At 38.9% G+C, this 18,704-nt stretch overlaps 1 protein-coding gene across 3 annotated transcripts in view; it reads left to right on the plus strand.

Moving 5' to 3' along the window:
• Window positions 1-18,704, plus strand: part of BMPR1B (bone morphogenetic protein receptor type 1B) — a 168,131-nt gene that overhangs the window by 97,263 nt on the left and 52,164 nt on the right. For all 3 annotated transcript variants that reach the window (XM_007464391.1, XM_007464390.1, XM_007464389.1), the window contains exon 2: window positions 5,780-5,939. In XM_007464391.1, coding sequence (XP_007464453.1) covers window positions 5,797-5,939 — 143 coding nt within the window. In that variant the 5' untranslated portion in view covers window positions 5,780-5,796. The remainder of the gene's footprint in view (window positions 1-5,779; window positions 5,940-18,704) is intronic.

The raw sequence follows: 18,704 nt of genomic DNA on the forward strand, positions 1-18,704 counted from the left end.
TTTTTGTGGTACGCGGGCCTCTCACTGTTGTGGCCTCTCCCGTTGCGGAGCACAGGCTCCGGACGCGCAGGCTCAGCGGCCGTGGCTCACGGGCCTAGCCGCTCCGCGGCATGTGGGATCTTCCCGGACCGGGGCACGAACCTGCGTCCCCTGCATCGGCAGGCGGACTCTCAACCACTGCGCCACCAGGGAAGCCCAACTCTGGCCATTTTATTCAACATAGTATTGGAAATGCTAGCCAGAACAATTAGGCAAAAAAAAGAATAAATGGCATTTAAATTGGAAAGGAAGAAGTAAAACTGTCACTATTGGCAGATGACATGATGTTATATATAGAAAACCCTAAAAACTCCACCAAAAACTGTTGGAACTAATAAATGAATTCAGTAAAATTGAAGGATATAAAAGCAGTATAGAGAAATCTGTTGCATTTCTATACACCAATAATGAATGAACTATCAGAAAGAGAAATTAAGAAAACAATTTCCATTTACAATTGCATCAAAAAGAATAGAATACCTAGGAATAAATTTAATCAAGGAGGTGAAAGACCTGTGCACTAAAAACTATCAGACATTGATGAAACAAATTGAAGAAGACAAAAACAAGTGGAAAGCTAATACATGCTCACAGACTGGGAGAATTAATATTGTTAAAATGTCCATATTACCCAAAATAGTCTACAGATTCCCTATCAAAATTCCAGTGGCATTTTTCACAGTAATAGAACAAACAACCCTAAAATTTTAATAGAACCACAAAAGACCCTGAATAGCCAAAGCAGTCTTGAGAAAGAAGAACAAAGCTCGAGGCATCATGCTCCCAGCTTGCAAACTATATTACAAAGTTATAGTCACCAAAACAGTATGGTATTGGCAGAAAAACAGACACACAGATCAGTGGAACAGAATAGAGAGCCCAGAAATAAACCCACACTCTTATGGTCAGTTAATCTATGACAAAGGAGCCAAGAATATACGATGGTAAAATGATAGTCTCTTCAATAAATGGTGTTGGGAAAACTGGATAGCTACATGCAGTAGAATGAAACTGGACCATTATCTTACACCATACACAAAAAGTAACTCAAAATGGTTTTTTTTTTTTTAACATCTTTACTGGGGTATAATTGCTTTACAATGGTGTGTTAGTTTCTGCTTTATAATAAAATGAATCAGTTATACATATACATATGTTCCCATATCTCTTCCCTCTTGTGTCTCCCTCCCTCCCACCCCCCGCATCCCACCCCTCTAGGTGGTCACAGAGCACCGAGCTGATCCCCTGTGCTATGCGGCTGCTTCCCACTAGCTATCTACCTTACGTTTGGTAGTGTATATATGTCCATGCTTCTCTCTCACTTTTTCACAGCTTACCCTTCCCCCTCCCCATATCCTCAAGTCCATTCTCTAGTAGGTCCGTGTCTTTATTCCTGTCTTACCCCTAGGTTCTTCATGACATTTTGTTTTCTTAAATCAAAATGTATTAAAGACTTGAATGTAAGACCTGAAAGCATGTAACTCATCAAAGAAAACATAGGTTGTAAGCTCTTTGACACAGGTCTTGGTGTTGGTATTTTGGATTTGACACCAAGAGCAAAGCCAAGCAAAAATAAACAAGTGGGACTACCTTAAACTAAAAAGCCTCTGCACAGCAAAGAAAACCCTCAACAAAATGAAAAGGCAACCTACTGAATGGGAGAGGTTACTTACCAATCGTATATCTGATAAGGGGTTGATATCCAAAATATATAAAGAACTCATACAACTCAGTAGCAAAAAACCAAAGTTCCATTTAAAAAAAATGGGCAGAGGATCTGAATAATATTCATTTTTCCAAAGAAGATATACAGATGGCCAACAGGTACATGAAAAAATGCTTAACATCACTAATCAATAGGGAAATTCATATCAAAACCTCAGTGAGATATCACCTCACACCTGTTAGAATGGCTGTTCTCAAAAAGACAAGTGATAACAAATGCTGGTGAGGATGTGGAGAAAAGGAAACCCTTGTACATTGTTGGTGGGAATGTAAATTGGTGCAGCCACTATGGAAAACAGTATGCATCTCCCTCAAAAAATTAAAAATAGAACTACCATGAGATCCAGCAATTCCAATTCTGGGTATTTATCCAAGGAAACAGAAACACTAACTTGAAAAGATATATGCACCTCTATGTTCATTGCAGCATTATTTACAATGGCCAAGGTATGGGACAACCGAAGTATCCAGCAAGGGATGGATAAAGAAGATGTGGTACATTGTTGTACACCTGATACTAATATTGTATGGCAACTATACCTCAATTTAGATATCATAATCTTTCTTTTTAACTGTGTTCTTTGCTTTTAAGTTGAGTCTAATCATATTTATTCGTTCTGTTGCTACTGCTTCTCTTCTCCCTTGTCTTCTCTTTTTAGCCTCCAAATTATCACTTAATTATTTTAGTTTAATCTTGTGATTGGAAATGTTGTGAATCATGTGATAATGATTTTCATTTCATAAGGAATTAAACACGTATAGATTAATTGACTCCTAAGTAGCAATTACATACTTTTATGGATTACTCCCTTGATTATTTTGGCAAAAACAAATAAAGAACTCTCCACCTGTCTCAGATTTGCATTTAGTTATCCATGTATTTAATGCTAATTAAAAGCAATCATTTATCATCTCACTACTTTTACTTGTTTGGGTCACATTGTATGAAGGAAGCCTTATATGTTTATTCAGTATGTTGTCTGTTAACTCAGTTTATAGAAATGGTGTCTATTATGAGCTAGCTATACTTATCTTTTTGTTCTTATGAGTATGTTTTTGGTAAAATATCATGTATTCTGACTGCATGTTAAAATGTTAAACATTTTAGGAAGATTATGCAGCAATATTTCATCTTCACAATCTCTATAGAAAGGATGATTTTTACCTTCTGTTTACCAAGTTTTTATTGCTAGTGTCTCCTCTGGACCTCTTTTATATTGTTGGGGTTTTTGTTTGTTTGTTTTAGCCCCTTTTCTTGTTCATATAGTGGGATTTTGTAATTAAAATGCTCTGTAAACTGCCCTTTTCAACAAAAATTACATTTTAACAGTCTTCCTTGTCAGTAAATATACTTTCACATCTACATTTTAATGACTACATAGGAATCTCTTTTAAGAGACCTGACTTATCCCCTCTTGTTGTAAACACGGATTGTTAAGCAATAGCGCAAAGAATCTCTTTCTAACTAAATTTTATATCATTATTTTGTTTAAATAAATTTAAAATGTGAGAAAATCATGAATCCTGTATTAAAATGTTTTTTACAAAATGACATCTTATTTCCAATAGTATAAAGATGTTTCTTTTTATACTGTAGACCATTCTGTGTGAATATTCCATTTAACAACTTTTCCCACCAGGTGGTAAATTGTGTGTATGTTTAGTTCATCCTACTTACCTAGGCTGTGTCTGGAACAAGGTAGGCACACAATATGTGTTTACTAAGTAGACATATGCGTAATAAATGAATTTTTATTATTTTGTTTGAAAAACTTCAAAGAGCAGGGGCCTGGTATGGAAGAAAGCAGGATGTAATAAGTTTTAAATATCTTACCTTCATCACTTTGAGTTACTCTGAGGTAATTTAGGTCATAAAGTTAGTAAGACTGAGAGACAGATTTAAAAAGAAGGAAACCAGCATGGCAGGGTGATATATAGGCATACCAATACCCACTGCACCTGGATAGCAAGCGGTGTGCAGGCTTTAAATACAAGATACTAACATGAACTGTGTTTAACTTCACTTTATTTTGGAATTTAACTTAAGGATGAGCACCGATTTTATAGAAATAATAAACACCTATTGGGATTAAGTTTGTGGTTGGATTAAATAAATATTTACTTAACCTAGTCCTAGTTTTCTCAAAGTGGAGTCTGCACATCATCTGTCTCAGTCACCTAGGGTCTTGTGGAATAATGCCTTTCCCTTGGCTCACCTGAGACCTGTGGAATCAGAATCACTGTGGGTGGCCCAGGATTCTGAATATAACAGACTCTTCATATATTACAATTGATAAGTCTTCTGCAGACTAAAATATAAGGAACTGTTTGAGAAAGTTAGGTGCGCATCTTACATAAATTTGAAAAATCTAATGAAATATTAGAATTAATGATTGGGGGAAATTCTGGTAAATGGATCTAACATATTTTATTCTTTTTTCCTTTAATTACTACCTTCTACAAATTCAACTAATTAGCATAGCATAGAGAAAGTCAGGATAAATCATCACAGACCTTTTTCTAAACTTCATTCTCTGATATAACCAGTGGTTGGAGGCACTAATTTGTAGTTAAAAAAAAAAAAATGTACACTGTACATATCTATTGTGTATACTGTACTTCTGACCTAGAATTTCAATTTTTTAACCCAGTATCTTTTAGATAATATTTTTGTTGAAATTGTATTTAACTGTAGGCAAACTGGATGTGTTGTTAGATTTTAAATCAAACATTGCTCAGGGTGACAATTTATACAGTGACATAGCAAGTAGGAGAGCTCTTACCACAACACCTGAAACCTGGTGTCAATTAATCTATGCCTCCTTCTGAAGCATCCTTTCTTTCCAAAAGTGGTGATAAAGAAGAAAACATGAAAACTGTCTCAGTGATATGTCACCCTAGGTTGTGCAACATTGTCTTACTATTTAAAAGGTAAAAAATTAGATTTCTCCAATAACATTAGCTAACATTTATCAAGTAATACTATGTAACATACCCACTCTAAGCTCTTGACATGAGGTAGGTGCTTATAATTATCTCCATTTTGATGATAAGAAAATGAAGCACAGTGGGACTATTTGTAAAGCTATTCAATGTCAACTAACTGGTAAACAGTAAAGCCTACTTTAGAACCAGAAAAATCTGTCTCTAAACATCATGTCTACTATCGTATCTTCCATTGAAGATGTAGAATCATTGCTACTGTAATAGGTCGTCACTTTTGCTTGTATATCTTGATAATTAAATTTTTATCTTCCTAATGAATGTTGCAGATTAAATATGTTTAATGATTTCTTTAAAAAATACATGGTAGGGCTTCCCTGGTGGCGCAGTGCTTGAGAGTCCGCCTGCCGATGCAGGAGACGCGGGGTCGTGCCCCGTTTCGGGAAGATCCCACATGCCGCGGAGCGGCGGGGCCCGTGAGCCATGGCCACTGAGCCTGCGCGTCCGGAGCCTGTGCTCCGCAAATGGGAGAGGCCACAACAGTGAGAGGCCCGCCTAACGCAAGGAAAAAAAAAAAAAAAAAAAAAAAACATGGTATACCTAAAGTGAAGAGAACCCTAAAGTAAAGAGACTGGTAGAAAGTTTTAGGGCCCAGATGATCTGGGTGTAAATGCTGGCTTCATGACTTATTAGCAGGGTGCAGATCACTTAAACTTCGAGTCTTAATTTTCTCATCTGAAAATGGGAATGGTTATATTTGCTCACAGCATTACCGCACAGAGTAATCTATATAATATTGGGTCATTGAACTGCTTGCACTCAATCAAATACAACTATTATAACTTAATGTAGAAACTACTATTCTGAAAGGATTATGAGAATTTCTAATGAGACATATATATCATATAGAAAGTATAATTTTTAGTGTCAAAACATCAGAATATATTTTCTGTTTAAACGTTTAAGTATTATGAATACTTAGTATTTTGTTTAATATCATCATTCTTTGGACAGAAAACTGTGGCTGGGCTATCCCAAAGATGCTTAAACTCTTACTGTTTCTTCTTTTCAGCAAACTTCCTTGATAACATGCTTTTGCGAAGTTCAGGAAAATTGAACGTGGGCACCAGGAAAGAGAATGGTGAGAGTACAGCCCTCACCCCTCGCCCAAAGATCTTGCGATGTAAATGCCACCACCATTGTCCAGAAGACTCAGTCAACAATATTTGCAGGTTGGTCATATAAATTATTTAACTCTAGTTTTAATAGAAAGCCATCCTTTTATGACTATGGAATTGTAGGCTAGTGTTTCCAAGAGCACATTTTGGGGAATAGGTCCTAAACCCATTAACTCTCAGAGCTGTGCCTGTATGTAGAGAAGTACTGAATCGCATTTTGCCCTGAAATGTTGTTCTGAGGTCATTTCTTCCTGCAAACATCACATGTGCACATAAACAGAGAGCACAGATCCCAGGATCCCTGTAAAGGAGCAAGAACCATTTATTTTCTTTCAAAAGACCTCAGCCCTCAAAATAAATGCAATAGCAGTGGTGTCAAATGTGTTTTTTTGTTTGTTTGTTTGTTTGTTCTAACGTTTATTATGGTGATGTTGTTAGTATTTTGGAAGGAACACCTAAGCTGTTAGGAATATTTATAAACTGCCTCTGGGAAACAGTGTAGTAATAGAGTTTATGTGAGTCCACCAGAAGTTAAGATTAAGACACTAAGTACTAGAGAATAAACTCCTAAGTAGCTAATCATGTTTGTATAAATACTTTCTAATATTTGAAACTGGACTGTTTGCCTCTTTCTTCCTTACACATCTTTATGCAGCCACATCAATTTTTTTGGTCACTTTCCCTGCATTGACTCCCCAGGGTGAGGACAACAGTAAATAAAGAGGCCAGAGTGTGTCCAGGGCAAAGTGGCTGAGATAACAAGACAAGTGTGGGTCTCAGGAGTTAAAATGTCAGAGAAGCAGAGTCTCCCTCAAGGAGAAAAATGGACCCAAATAGGAAGATGGGCTGCTGGGTTTGAACTCTGGGCAGAATCTCTGGGCAACCATTTGGGACCTCATTCCCCAGAAAGGAGCATGAAGCTGAGTTGAATGCTTTTCTTTTTCATGCTGAGACCTTTTTTTTTTTTTTTTTTTTTTTTAAGTTTCCTATGAAGTGGGATCTATCTAATATAAGCTCACCAGTGTATCCTGAAATATGTAGCTCAAGAAATATGTATTAACTGAATGACACAAGGAGGAAATTTGGGTGTATTCATAAACATATGTCTCATTTAATCAGCACAACAACTCAGCATGGTAGGGAATGCTTCTTTCTTACCTTTAGACCTAAGGAATTCAGGGCCCAGAGAGGTCTAGTAACTTGGCCCTTGTATGATAGAACAAGGTTGCAATCTCTGAGCCCTTACGCCAAGATAAAATGACTCCAAAGCTCAGTGTTTCCTGAGAACACTACCTTTTTGCAGTAAACAGAAAAAGTATCAGGAAAATTACAGAGTTTTCTGAAGGAGAGAAAATTAGCAGGATGAAGCATATTAGGGAGATATTTTACTATTTTGTGTGAGTCTGTAGTAATTAAGAGTGAATCTGTGTGTGCCCTTTGAGCTGTAGTTTGGGTGATCATACGTTCAGGTTTTCCAAAATTATCCCAATTTCAAATATTTTGTCCTATTTTCCTTATAGGCCATTGAAGCATTCTAAGTTGATTTGGAAGGAGGTGTTCAGGCATGGTTAACTGCAATGCAAGTTCTCTGTGGTGGGAAGGAGAAGCTTGGCATATAGGAGGAGACGTGGTGGGATTTGAGCCTGAAGACAGGGGAAATTTGTCTGTGTTCTAAAGGGGATGTTTAAGCAGGAGTGGCAGTGGGGATTGAGGTGATTTGATTTGCTTTTTTTTTTTTTTTTTTTTTTTTTTTGGTCTTTTCATGTGCTTCCTGGCCATCTGTATGTCTTCTTTGGAGAAATGTCTATTTACTTCCTGGATCCTGTGTCTTTATGCCCTTATTTTTGTGGAACACATTATCCAATGGCCTCCTGGGAAAGGATGCATGGGACATGATTTTTCTGAGCCCCTGAAGGTCTGAAAATGTCCTGGGTTTACCTGCCTTTATTTATTTATTTTTTTTTTTTCTTGCGTTATGCGGGCCTCTCACTGTTGTGGCCTCTCCCATTTGCGGAGCACAGGCTCCGGACGCGCAGGCTCAGCGGCCATGGCTCACGGGCCCAGCCGCTCCGCGGCATGTGGGATCCTCCCGAAACGGGGCACGAACCCGCGTCCCCTGCATCGGCAGGCGGACTCTCAAGCACTGCGCCACCAGGGAAGCCCACCCTGATTTGCTTTTTAGAAACATTTTCTCCACTGCAGAGTATTGAATGTATTAGAGGGAGACAAAAGTAAGTTCAAGAACAGCAGCCAAGTAAGAGAAATTGAAAAGTAGATTCAGGAAGGACAGTTTATGTGAGAGAGATTGTTCTCGGATGAGGGTGATGCTGGTGCAGGAGAGAGTTGGATGTATTGGAGAAATATTTAGAAGGAAAGTTTTATGTTGACGCCACGGAGATGAGAGGGGACCAAGAGGAGCTTCACAAGTTGGCAGGTGTAAACTTAGGTGCATACTGTAGCCTTTTGATGAAAGACGACAGAGGAAAAGAATCCAGTTTCAATCTGGATATACTAAGTTTAAGGTTTCTGACACATCCAAGTGGAGATCTCCGAGAGTAGGCCTATCAATAGAATATGGATTTGGAGCTCAGATAAGAGGTTGGGGAGAGAGTAGAGTAAGTAGAACATTAGTCAGTTATTTTGTTTTTGTTTTCAATCTCCCAATTCATCACACCACCACCACCCCCCTGCCGCTTTCCCCCCTTGGTGTCCATACGTTTGTTCTCTACATCTGTGTCTGTTTCTGCTCTGCAAACCGGTTCATCTGTACCATTTTCTAGGTTCCACATATATGCGTTAATATGTGATATTTGTTTTTCTCCATCTGACATACTTCACACTGTGTGACACTCTCTAGATCCATCCACATCTCTACAAATGACCCAATTTCGTTCCTTTTTATGGCTGAGTAATATTCCATTGTATATATGTACCACATCTTCTTTAGCCATTCATCTGTCGATGGACAATTAGGTTGCTTCCATGACCTGGCTATTGTAAATAGTGCTGCAATGAACATTGGGGTGCATGTGTCTTTTTGAATTATGGTTTTCTCTGGGTATATGCCCAGTAGTGGGATTGCTGGGTCATATTGTAGTTCTGTTTTTAGTTTTTTAAGGAACCTCCATACTGTTCTCCATAGTGGCTGTATCAATTTACATTCCCACCAACAGTGCAAGAGGCCTCCCTTTTCTCCACACCCTCTCCAGCATTTGTTGTTTGTAGATTTTCTGATGATGCCCATTCTAACTGGTGTGAGGTGATACCTCATTGTAGTTTTGATTTGCATTCCTGTAATAATTAGTGATGTTGAGCAGCTTTTCATGTGCTTCTTGGCCATCTGTATGTCTTCTTTGGAGAGATGTCTATTTAGGTCTTCTGCCCACTTTTGGATTGGGTTGGTTATTTTTTTAATATTGAGCTGCATGTGCTGTTTATATATTTTGGAGATTAATCCTTTGTCCGATGATTCATTTGCAAATATTTTCTCCCATTCTGAGGGTTGTCTTTTCATCTTGTTTATGGTTTCCTTTGCTGTGCAAAAGCTTTTAAGTTTCATTAGGTCCCATTTGTTTATTTTTATTTTTATTTCCATTACTCTAGGAGGTGGATCTAAAAAGATCTTGCTGTGATTTATGTCAAAGAGTGTTCTTCCTATGTTTTCCACTAAGAGTTTTATAGTGTCTGGTCTTACATTTAGGTCTCTAATCCGTTTTGAGTTTATTTTTGTGTATGGTGTTAGGGAGTGTTCTAATTTCATTCTTTTACATGTAGCTGTCCAGTTTTCCCAGCACCACTTATTGAAGAGACTGTGTTTTCTCCATTGTATATCCTTGCCTCCTTTGTCATAGATTAGTTGACCATTGGTGCATAGGTTTATCTCTGGGCTTTCTATCCTGTTCCATTGATCTATATTTCTGTTTTTGTGACAGTATCATATTGTCTTGATTACTGTAGCTTTGTAGTGTAGTCTGAAGTCAGGGAGTCTGATTCCTCCAGCTCCAATTTTTTTCCCTCAAGACTGCTTTGGCTATTCAGGGTCTTTTGTGTCTCCATACAAATTTTAAGATTTTTTGTTCTAGTTCTGTAAAAAATGCCATTGGTAATTTGATAGGCATTGCATTGAATCTGTAGACTGCTTTGGGTAGTATAGTCATTTTCACAATATTGATTCTTCCAATCCAAGAACATGGTATATGTCTCCATCTGTTGGTATCATCTTTAATTTCTTTCATCAGTATCTTATAGTTTTCTGCATACAGGTCTTTTGTTTCCTGAGGTAGGTTTATTCCTAGGTATTTCATTCTTTTTGTTGTAATGGTAAATGGGAGTGTTCCTTAATTTCTGTTTCAGATGTTTCATCATTAGTGTATAGGAATGCAAGAGATTTCTGTGCATTAATTTTGTTTCCTGCAACTTTACCAAATTCATTGATTAGCTCTAGTAGTTTTCTGGTGGCATCTTTAGGATTCTCTTTGTATAGTATCATGTCATCTGCAAACAGTGACAGTTTTACTTCTTCTTTTCCAATTTGTATCTCTTTTATTTCTTTTTCTTTTCTGATTGCTGTGGCTAGGACTTCCAAAACTATGTTGAATAATAGTGGTGAGAGTGGACATCCTTGTCTTGTTTCTGGTCTTAGAAGAAATACTTTCAGTGTTTCACCATTGAGAGTGGACACACTTGTCTTGTTCCTGATTTTAGAGGACATGCTTTCAGTTTTTCACCATTGAGAATGATGTTTGCTGTGGGTTTGTCATATATGGCCTTAATTATATTGAAGTAGTTTCCCTCTATGACCACTTTCTGGAGTGTTTTTATCATAAATGGGTGTTGAATTTTGTCAGAAGCTTTTTCTGCATCTGTTGAGATGATCATATGGTTTTTATTCTTCAATTTGTTAATACGGTGTATCACATTGATTGGTTTGCATATATTGAAGAATCCTTGCATCTCTGGGATAAATCCCACTTGATCATGGTGTCTGATCCTTTTAATGTGTTGTTGGATTGTGTTTGCTAGTATTTTGTTGAGGATTTTTGCATCTATATTCATCAGTGATATTGGTCTGTAATTTTCTTTTTTTGTAGTATCTTTGTCTGGTTTTGGTATCAGGGTGATGGTGGCCTCGTAGAATGAGTTTGGGAGTGTCCCTTCCTCTGCAATTTTTGGAAAAGTTTGAGAAGGATGGGTGTTAGCTCTTCACTGAATGTTTGATAGAATTCACCTGTGAAGCCATCTGGTCCTGGACTTCTGTTTGTTGGAAGATTTTAAATCACAGTTTCAATTTCATTACTTGTGATAGGTTTGTTCATATTTTCTGTTTCTTTCTGGTTCAGTCTTGGAAAGTTATACCTTTCCAAGAATTTTTCCATTTCTTCCAGCTTGTCCATTTTATTGGCATAGAGTTGCTTGTAGTAGTCTCTTAGGATGCCTTGTATTTCTGCTGTGTCTGTTGTAACTTCTCCTTTTTCATTTCTAATTTTATTGATTTGAGTCCTCTCCCTCTCTTTCTTGATGAGTCTGGCTAATGATTTATCAATTTTGTTTATCTTCTCAAAGAACCAGCTTTTAGTTTTATTGATCTTTGCTATTATTTTCTTTGTTTGTATTTCATTTATTTCTCCTCTGATCTTTATCATTTCCTTCCTTCTGCTAACTTTGGGTGTTGTTTGTTCTTCTTTCTCTTGTTACTTTAGGTGTAATGTTAGATTGTTTGAGATTTTTCTTGTTTCTTGAGGTAGGCTTGTATAGCTAAAAACTTCCCTCTTAGAACTGCTTTTGCTGCATCCCATAGGTTTTGGATCATCGTGTTTTTGTTGTCATTTGTCTCTAGGTATTTTTTGATTTCCTCTTTGATTTCTTCAGAGCTCTCTTGGTTATTTAGTAACGTATTGTTTAGCCTCCCTGTGTTTGTGTTTTTTTCGCTATAATTGATTTCTAATCTCATAGGGTTGTGGTCAGAAAAGATGCTTTATATGATTTCAGTTTTCTTAAATTTACTGAGGCTTGATTTGTGACCCCAGATGTGATCTATCCTGGAGAATGTTCTGTGCGCACTTGAGAAGAAAGTGTAATTTGCTGTTTTTGGATGGAATGTCTTATAAATGTCAATTAAATGTATCTGGTCTATTGTGTCATTTAAAGCTTGTGTTTCCTTATTAATTTTCTGTTTGGATGATCTGTCCACTGGTGTAAGGGAGGTGTTAAAGTCCCCCACTATTATTGTGTTACTGTCGATTTCCTCTTTTATAGCTGTTAGCAGTTGCCTTCTGTATCGAGGTGCTCCTATGTTGGGTGCATATATATTTATAATTGTTATATCTTCTTCTTGGATTGATCTGTTGATCATTACATAGTGTCCTTCCTTTTCTCTTGTAACATTCTTTATTTTAAAGTCTATTTTATCTGATATGAGTATTGCTACTCCAGCTTTCCTTTGATTTCCATTTGCATGGAATATTTTTTTCATCCCCTCACTTTCAGTCTGTATGTGTCCCTAGGTCTGAAGTGGGTCTCTTGTAGACAGCATGTATATGGGTCTTGTTTTTGTATCCATTCAGCAAGCCTGTGTCTTTTGGTTGGAGCATTTAATCCATTCACGTTAAGGTAATTATTGATATGTATGTTCCTATGACTGTTTTCTTAATTGTTTTGGGTTTGTTTTTGTAGGTCCTTTTCTTCTCTTGTGTTTCCCACTTAGAGAAGTTCCTTTAACATTTGTTGTAGAGCTGGTTTGGTGGTGCTAAATTCTCTTAGCTTTTGCTTGTCTGTAAAGCTTTTGATTTCTCCATCTAAACTGAATGAGATCCTTGGCGGTAGAGTAATCTTGGTTGTATGTTCTTCCCTTTCATCACTTTATCATGCCACTCCCTTCTGGCTTGTAGAGTTTCTGCTGAGAAATTAGCTGTTAATCTTGTGGGAGTTCCCTTGTATATTTTTTGTCGTTTTTCCCTTGCTGCCTTCAGTAATTTTTCTTTGTCTTTAATTTTTGCCAGTTTGATTACTCTGTGTCTCGGCATGTTTCTACTTGGGTTTATCCTGTATGGGACTCTCTGCGCTTCCTGGACTTGGGTGGCTCTTTTCTTTCCCATGTTAGGAAAGTTTTCAACTATAATCTCTTCAGATATTTTCTCAGGTCCTTTCTCTCTCTCTCTTCTCCTTCTGGGACCCCTATAATGCGAATGTTGTTGCATTTAATGTTGTCCCAGAGGTCTCTTAGGCTGTTTTCATTTCTTTTCATTCTTTTTTCTTTATTCTGTTCTGCAGCAGTGAATTTCACCATTCTGTCTTCCAGGTCACTTATCCTTGCTTCTGCCTCAGTTATTCTGCTATTGTTTCCTTCTAGTGTATTTTTCATTTCAATTATTGTATTGTTCATATCTGTTTGTTCTTTAATTCTTCTAGGTGTTCTTTAATTCTTTTAGGTCTTTGTTAAACATTTCTTGCATCTTCTCAATCTTTGACTCCATTCTTTTTCCAAGGTCCTGGATCACCTTCACTATCATTATTCAGAATTCTTTTTCTGGAAGGTTTCCTATCTCCACTTCATTTAGTTGTTTTTCTGGGGTTTTATCTTGTTCCTTCATCTGGTACATAGCCCTCTGCCTTTTCATGTTGTCTGTCTTTCTGTGAATGTGGTTTTTGTCCCACAGGCTTCAGGATTGTAGTTCTTCTTGCTTCTCCTGTCTGCCCTCTGGTGGATGAGGCTATCTAAGAGGCTTGTGGAAGTGTCCTGATGGGAGGGACTGGTGGTGGGTAGAGCTGGCTGTTGCTCTGGTGGGCAGAGCTCAGTAAAACTTTAATCCGATTGTCTGCTGATGGGTGGGGCTGGGTTCCCTCCCTGTTGGTTGTTTGGCCTGAGGCGACCCAACACTGGAGCCTACCCGGGCTCTTTGGTAGGGCTAATGGCAGACTCTGGGGGGGCTCACACCAAGGGGTATTTCCCAGAACTTCTGCCAGTGTCCTTGTCCTCATGGTGAGCCACATCCACCCCCCGCCTCTGCAGGAGACCCTCCAACACTAGTAGGTAGGTCTCGTTCAGTCTCCCCTGGGGTCACTGCTCCTTCCCCTGGGTCCCGGTGTGCACAGTACTTTGTGTGTGCCCTCCGAGAGTGGAGTCTCTGTTTCCCCAGTCCTGCCGAAGTCCTGCAATCAAATCCCGCTAGCCTTCAAAGTCTGACTCTCTAGGAATTCCTCCTTCTGTTACCAGACCCCCAGGTTGGGAAGCCTGACATGTGGCTCAGAACCTTCACTCCAGTGGGTGGACTTCTGTGGTATAAGTGTTCTCCAGTTTGTGAGTCACCCACTCAGCAGTTATGGGATTTGATTTTATTGTGAATGCGCCCCTCCTATCATCTCATTGCAGCTTCTCCTTTGTCTTTGCATGTGGGGTATCTTTTTCGGTGAGTTCCAGTGTCTTCCTGTTGATGGTTTTTCAGCAGTTGGCTGTGATTCTGGTGTTCTCGAAAGAGGGAGTGAGAGCATGTCCTTCTGCTCTGCCATCTTGAACCAATCTCCGTTCATCAGTTTTCTGCTGTGAAATAGGCATCCTTAAAATCACAGTGTTTCTTAGCACTGAAGACATTTATTATTTCATTCCTGTGTCTTCCTGTGGGTTGCAGCTGTGCTGGGTTCTGCTGGCCTGGGTGGGCTTGGCTTCCGGCCTGCTCCCAACGTTTCTTCATTTTTCTTGGACTGGTAGCTACCAAGGGCATATTGTTTGTTTGTTTTAATAAACAAACAAACAAATTAATTAATTTGTGGCTGCATTGGTTCTTCGTTGCTGCATGCGGGCTTTCTCTGTTTGCAGTGAGTGGGAGCTATTTTTGGTTGTGGTGCGCGGGCTTCTCATTGCAGTGGCTTCTCTTGTTGCAGAGCATGGGCTCTAGGCACGCGGGCTTCAGTAGGTGTGGCTCGTGGGTTCTAGAGTGTAGGCTCAGTAGTTATGGCACATGGGCTTAGTTGCTCCGCAGCATATTGGATCTTCCCGGACCAGGGATCAAACCCGTGTCCCCTGCATTGGCAGGCAGATTCTTAATCACTGCACCACTAGGGAAGCCCCAAAATTCTTTCTCAAGTGAGTTTGAGGGAGGAACCTCTTAAAGCTTCTGCTTGTGTCATGTCCTCTAACATTCCATTTACCAAATCAAGTGATGTCCTCAAGCTGAAAGTCAAAGGGAAGCCATGGTTAGAGTGTGGCATGAAGAATTGAGAACAATAATAGAACAATCTAATCTACCAGAGTACAGCTGAGCCTTGAGACTTGAATGCTTGGGTAAAGGAGGCTCTCCCCAGGAAACTCAGAATTGGCAGTGAAGCAGTGAGTATAGTGTCACTGAGGCCAAGTTTACTGAGGGAGGAAGAAGTAAGGTCAGCCATGTTAGATACTATTAGGAGAACTGAAATCCAGCCGTCAGATTTATTGACCTTGATAACTGCAGTTTAGAAATATTTAATGTGGAAGTAGATATGGAGGGCAGATTGGAATGCGTTGTGAATTGTATGGTTTCCAACCTTTGATTTATAATAGCAAAGAAGAAGAAAACAAAAATACAACAAAGCCAGCAATCAGTAACAATGGAACCCCTCAGAAAACGTTGGTATACCATGATAGCATGCATCCGTTAACTTGTAGAAGTCAACAGGAAACTAATATTTATTGAGCTTTTTTACTACTAGCATGCTTACTTTCACCTATCTTTTCTTTTTTTTTTTTTTTTTTTTTTTGCGGTACGCGGGCATCTCACTGTTGTGGCCTCTCCCGTTGCGGAGCACAGGCTCCGGACACGCAGGCTCAGCGGCCATGGCTCACGGATCCAGCCGCTCCGCGGCACGAACCCGTGTCCCCTGCATCAGCAGGCGGACTCTCAACCACTGCGCCGCCAGGGAAGCCCCGTTTTCACCTATCTTTAATCATCACGGCACTCCTCTAAAGAATGTAGCATTATCTGTACTTCCCAGGTGAGAAATCTGAGGCTCTGAGAGGTTAAGTAATTTTTAGTAGGTCACTCAGTGTTCATGCCCAAATGAGTGAAAAGAAATTGTGGCCCAGTTTACAAAGTACTGAATTTTTGACCAACAGCTAACCCCTGACTCTCAAAGGAGCAGAAATATTCATTCTTGAGTAAACTGTACATACATTCTTCTAACGAGGTGTTGACTCCAGTTGAGTCTCCTGTGTGCTGAGGTCAGTCATGTCTGAATCACAGGGCTGTCTTTTGTTCCTGTGCCCCTAGACCTAAATAGGTCCAGGCCTTTCTGCCTCCATTCCTATAAGTACTCCAAATCAGCGCTCCTCAAACTATCTCTGGTCAATGTTTTTTTCCCCAATAAGTTGTGCACTGATACTTTCTAAACTACAATAAAAATGAATTACTAGGAAAATTAATTTTAAAATACCTACAAATTGCATGCTTCATTTTTCTATTGTCTGTTAATTAAATTCAACGGAGCTAAATTTATTGCAGTATATACAAGTTTCAATTTCTGTATTAACGTACTCACAGACCAGTAACAAGTAGTTTGCAAGGTAACACACTTTGAGTAATACTGCACTAAATCTTGCACTTCTAGGTAAAACAGTTCTAAAGACAATGGTGTGCTTGCTTGGGGCTTAGATAAGGGCTGGTACCAGGCAGATTGTAGCCAAGCTGGATGTCCTAGGTAGATCTCATGCTCATTACTACTCCCACTTTCCTGGAGAGAATAATCCAAAAAGTGGCCCAAATCAAAATTGCATCATACTTAAAAGAGATTCTGAAATCCCACATGATAATTCAGAGGGTTTTGTTTTTTTTAAAAAAATACTTATTTATTTGGTTGTGCCGGGTCTTAGTGGCAGCAGGTAGGCTACTTAGTTGCTGCATGCATGTGGGATCTAGTTCCCTGACCAGGGATTGAACCCAGGCTCCCTGCATTGGGAGCGCAGAGTCTTATCCACTGTGCAACCAGGGAAGTCCCTTTTTTTTTTTTTAAACTCTTATGAGTACCATCAGTCACTTTACCAGTCAACATTCTTATTGGAATGTTGATCATGTCATTCTTGTCCTTGATTCCTATCAGGTGCAGATGTGTCTGCTTCCAATATCCATGCCATTTACATTGCCTAATGGCGTGCATAATAGGGGCTGTAGTACAAATATATCATGCTGAATACAATATTAGAACCATTTTTTAATATCCATAATTCAAAATAAGAGGCGAAGCCGTTGTTCAGTCTCCCTCATTATAATATCTATCTTCTAAATGTTTACCTTTCTAGGTGTTACTTTTCATGGTTTATCCTTCTTATTCCATTTCCAGATTCTATTCCTAGGACCTCAGACCATCACTGCATGCCTTGAAAGCTGCATAGTCTCCTTAATAATTCTTTGTGTATGACTTTCAACATGCCAGTGTTTTGTCTTGTTTTCCCGTCCTAACAGGCGTAATCTCAGCCTTGATTATTCTTTTCTGTATAGAATTTGGTCCTACTTTATGTATCCTTCCTTGTTTTACTTGATGTTGTCTGTGACAGTCATTTTTGTCCCTTTCTCACCACCTCCCTCAAGTTCTACTCTCTCATATAAGTCTATCAAGTTCTAAAAATTTTTTTACTCTCTTTCAAGGTAATTTTAAAAACTTCCTCATTTATCTTATTGAGTTCTGACCAAAAATTCTCCTACCTGGGCAGTTTTCAGGGTTTATAGGTGTAATAAATCACATTGGATGATTGCATGAAGGATGTGCACATGACACCAGGTGCCTAAATGAGAAATTTGATAAGTCTCCAACTGTATCCTGAAGAGTCAAAGGCGACAGAAGGGAAGGCTTAGGGGCTTAATAGGAAGTGAACAATATACGGCTCTTTACAACTATACATAGAGAACCACTGAAGGTTTTTTAGCAGGAAGGAAAATGTAAGATTTATCAGGCAATGCTGTACAGAACCCTTATACAAAGTTTATATTAACCCAGAGCTGCTTCTAAACCTGAATGTGGTGGTGTGCCCTTTTAGAGAGGTACTTCTGACCCAGGTCTCAGAGTGTTTAAAGTGAGTATTCTTCTCATTTGTTTGTACATCTTCTATTCATCTAGTTTATTCCACTGTCGCCCAGGCCGCCTGAACATTGAGCTTTATGATCTTTTTTTTTTTTTTCCAGTAGAAGATGTTGAGTTAAAATCATTTCATTTATGAGAATGGTGGGTCCTTCTTTAGAACTTATAATTCAGTTGGATGAGGATATGGTTTCAAATTCACTTAGGAAGTCTTTTATAAGGAATAACTCTGCTTTTGTGGCTCTCAGTTATAAGTGATACTTAAATGGGTCCATTTGCTGTTGGCCTTAATAGGAAGTGAGCATTGTAGGGCTCTGTACAGTCATATGTATAGAACCATTGAAGATATTTGAGCAGGAAGGAAAATAAGATTTATTAGGCAGTGCTGTGCGGAATGGGCTAGAGTCTTGAGAGAGAAGAGGGGGCTTCCTGCCTGAAGGCTCTCAGAGCAGTCTAGGTGAGAGGTAGGGAGGGTCTGCACAGGGTGGTGGAGGTGAGAATATGCAAATGCTTGTTTAACATAAAAAGTGAGACAAGTTCAAAAAATCTTGTACCTCCTACGAAAAATGAACAAAAGTGAACAAAATGCTCAATCACTTGGTATGGCTGCCAGAGAAGGATGTATGATAGTTACACTTTCTTGAGGATGAAGTAAAAAGGCCTCTCTCACCTTGGAACCTCATCATTAATGTTGCAACTTCACCTTCCCCCCAGTGCTATGACCTCTCAGAGGAAAAACCAGAGAAGGGGAGCAGTGGTAGTCATATCTATTTTACCCTC

This window comes from Lipotes vexillifer, unplaced genomic scaffold (genome assembly GCF_000442215.2).
Source record: "Lipotes vexillifer unplaced genomic scaffold, Lipotes_vexillifer_v1.1 scaffold1346, whole genome shotgun sequence".
Lineage (NCBI taxonomy): Eukaryota > Metazoa > Chordata > Mammalia > Artiodactyla > Lipotidae > Lipotes > Lipotes vexillifer.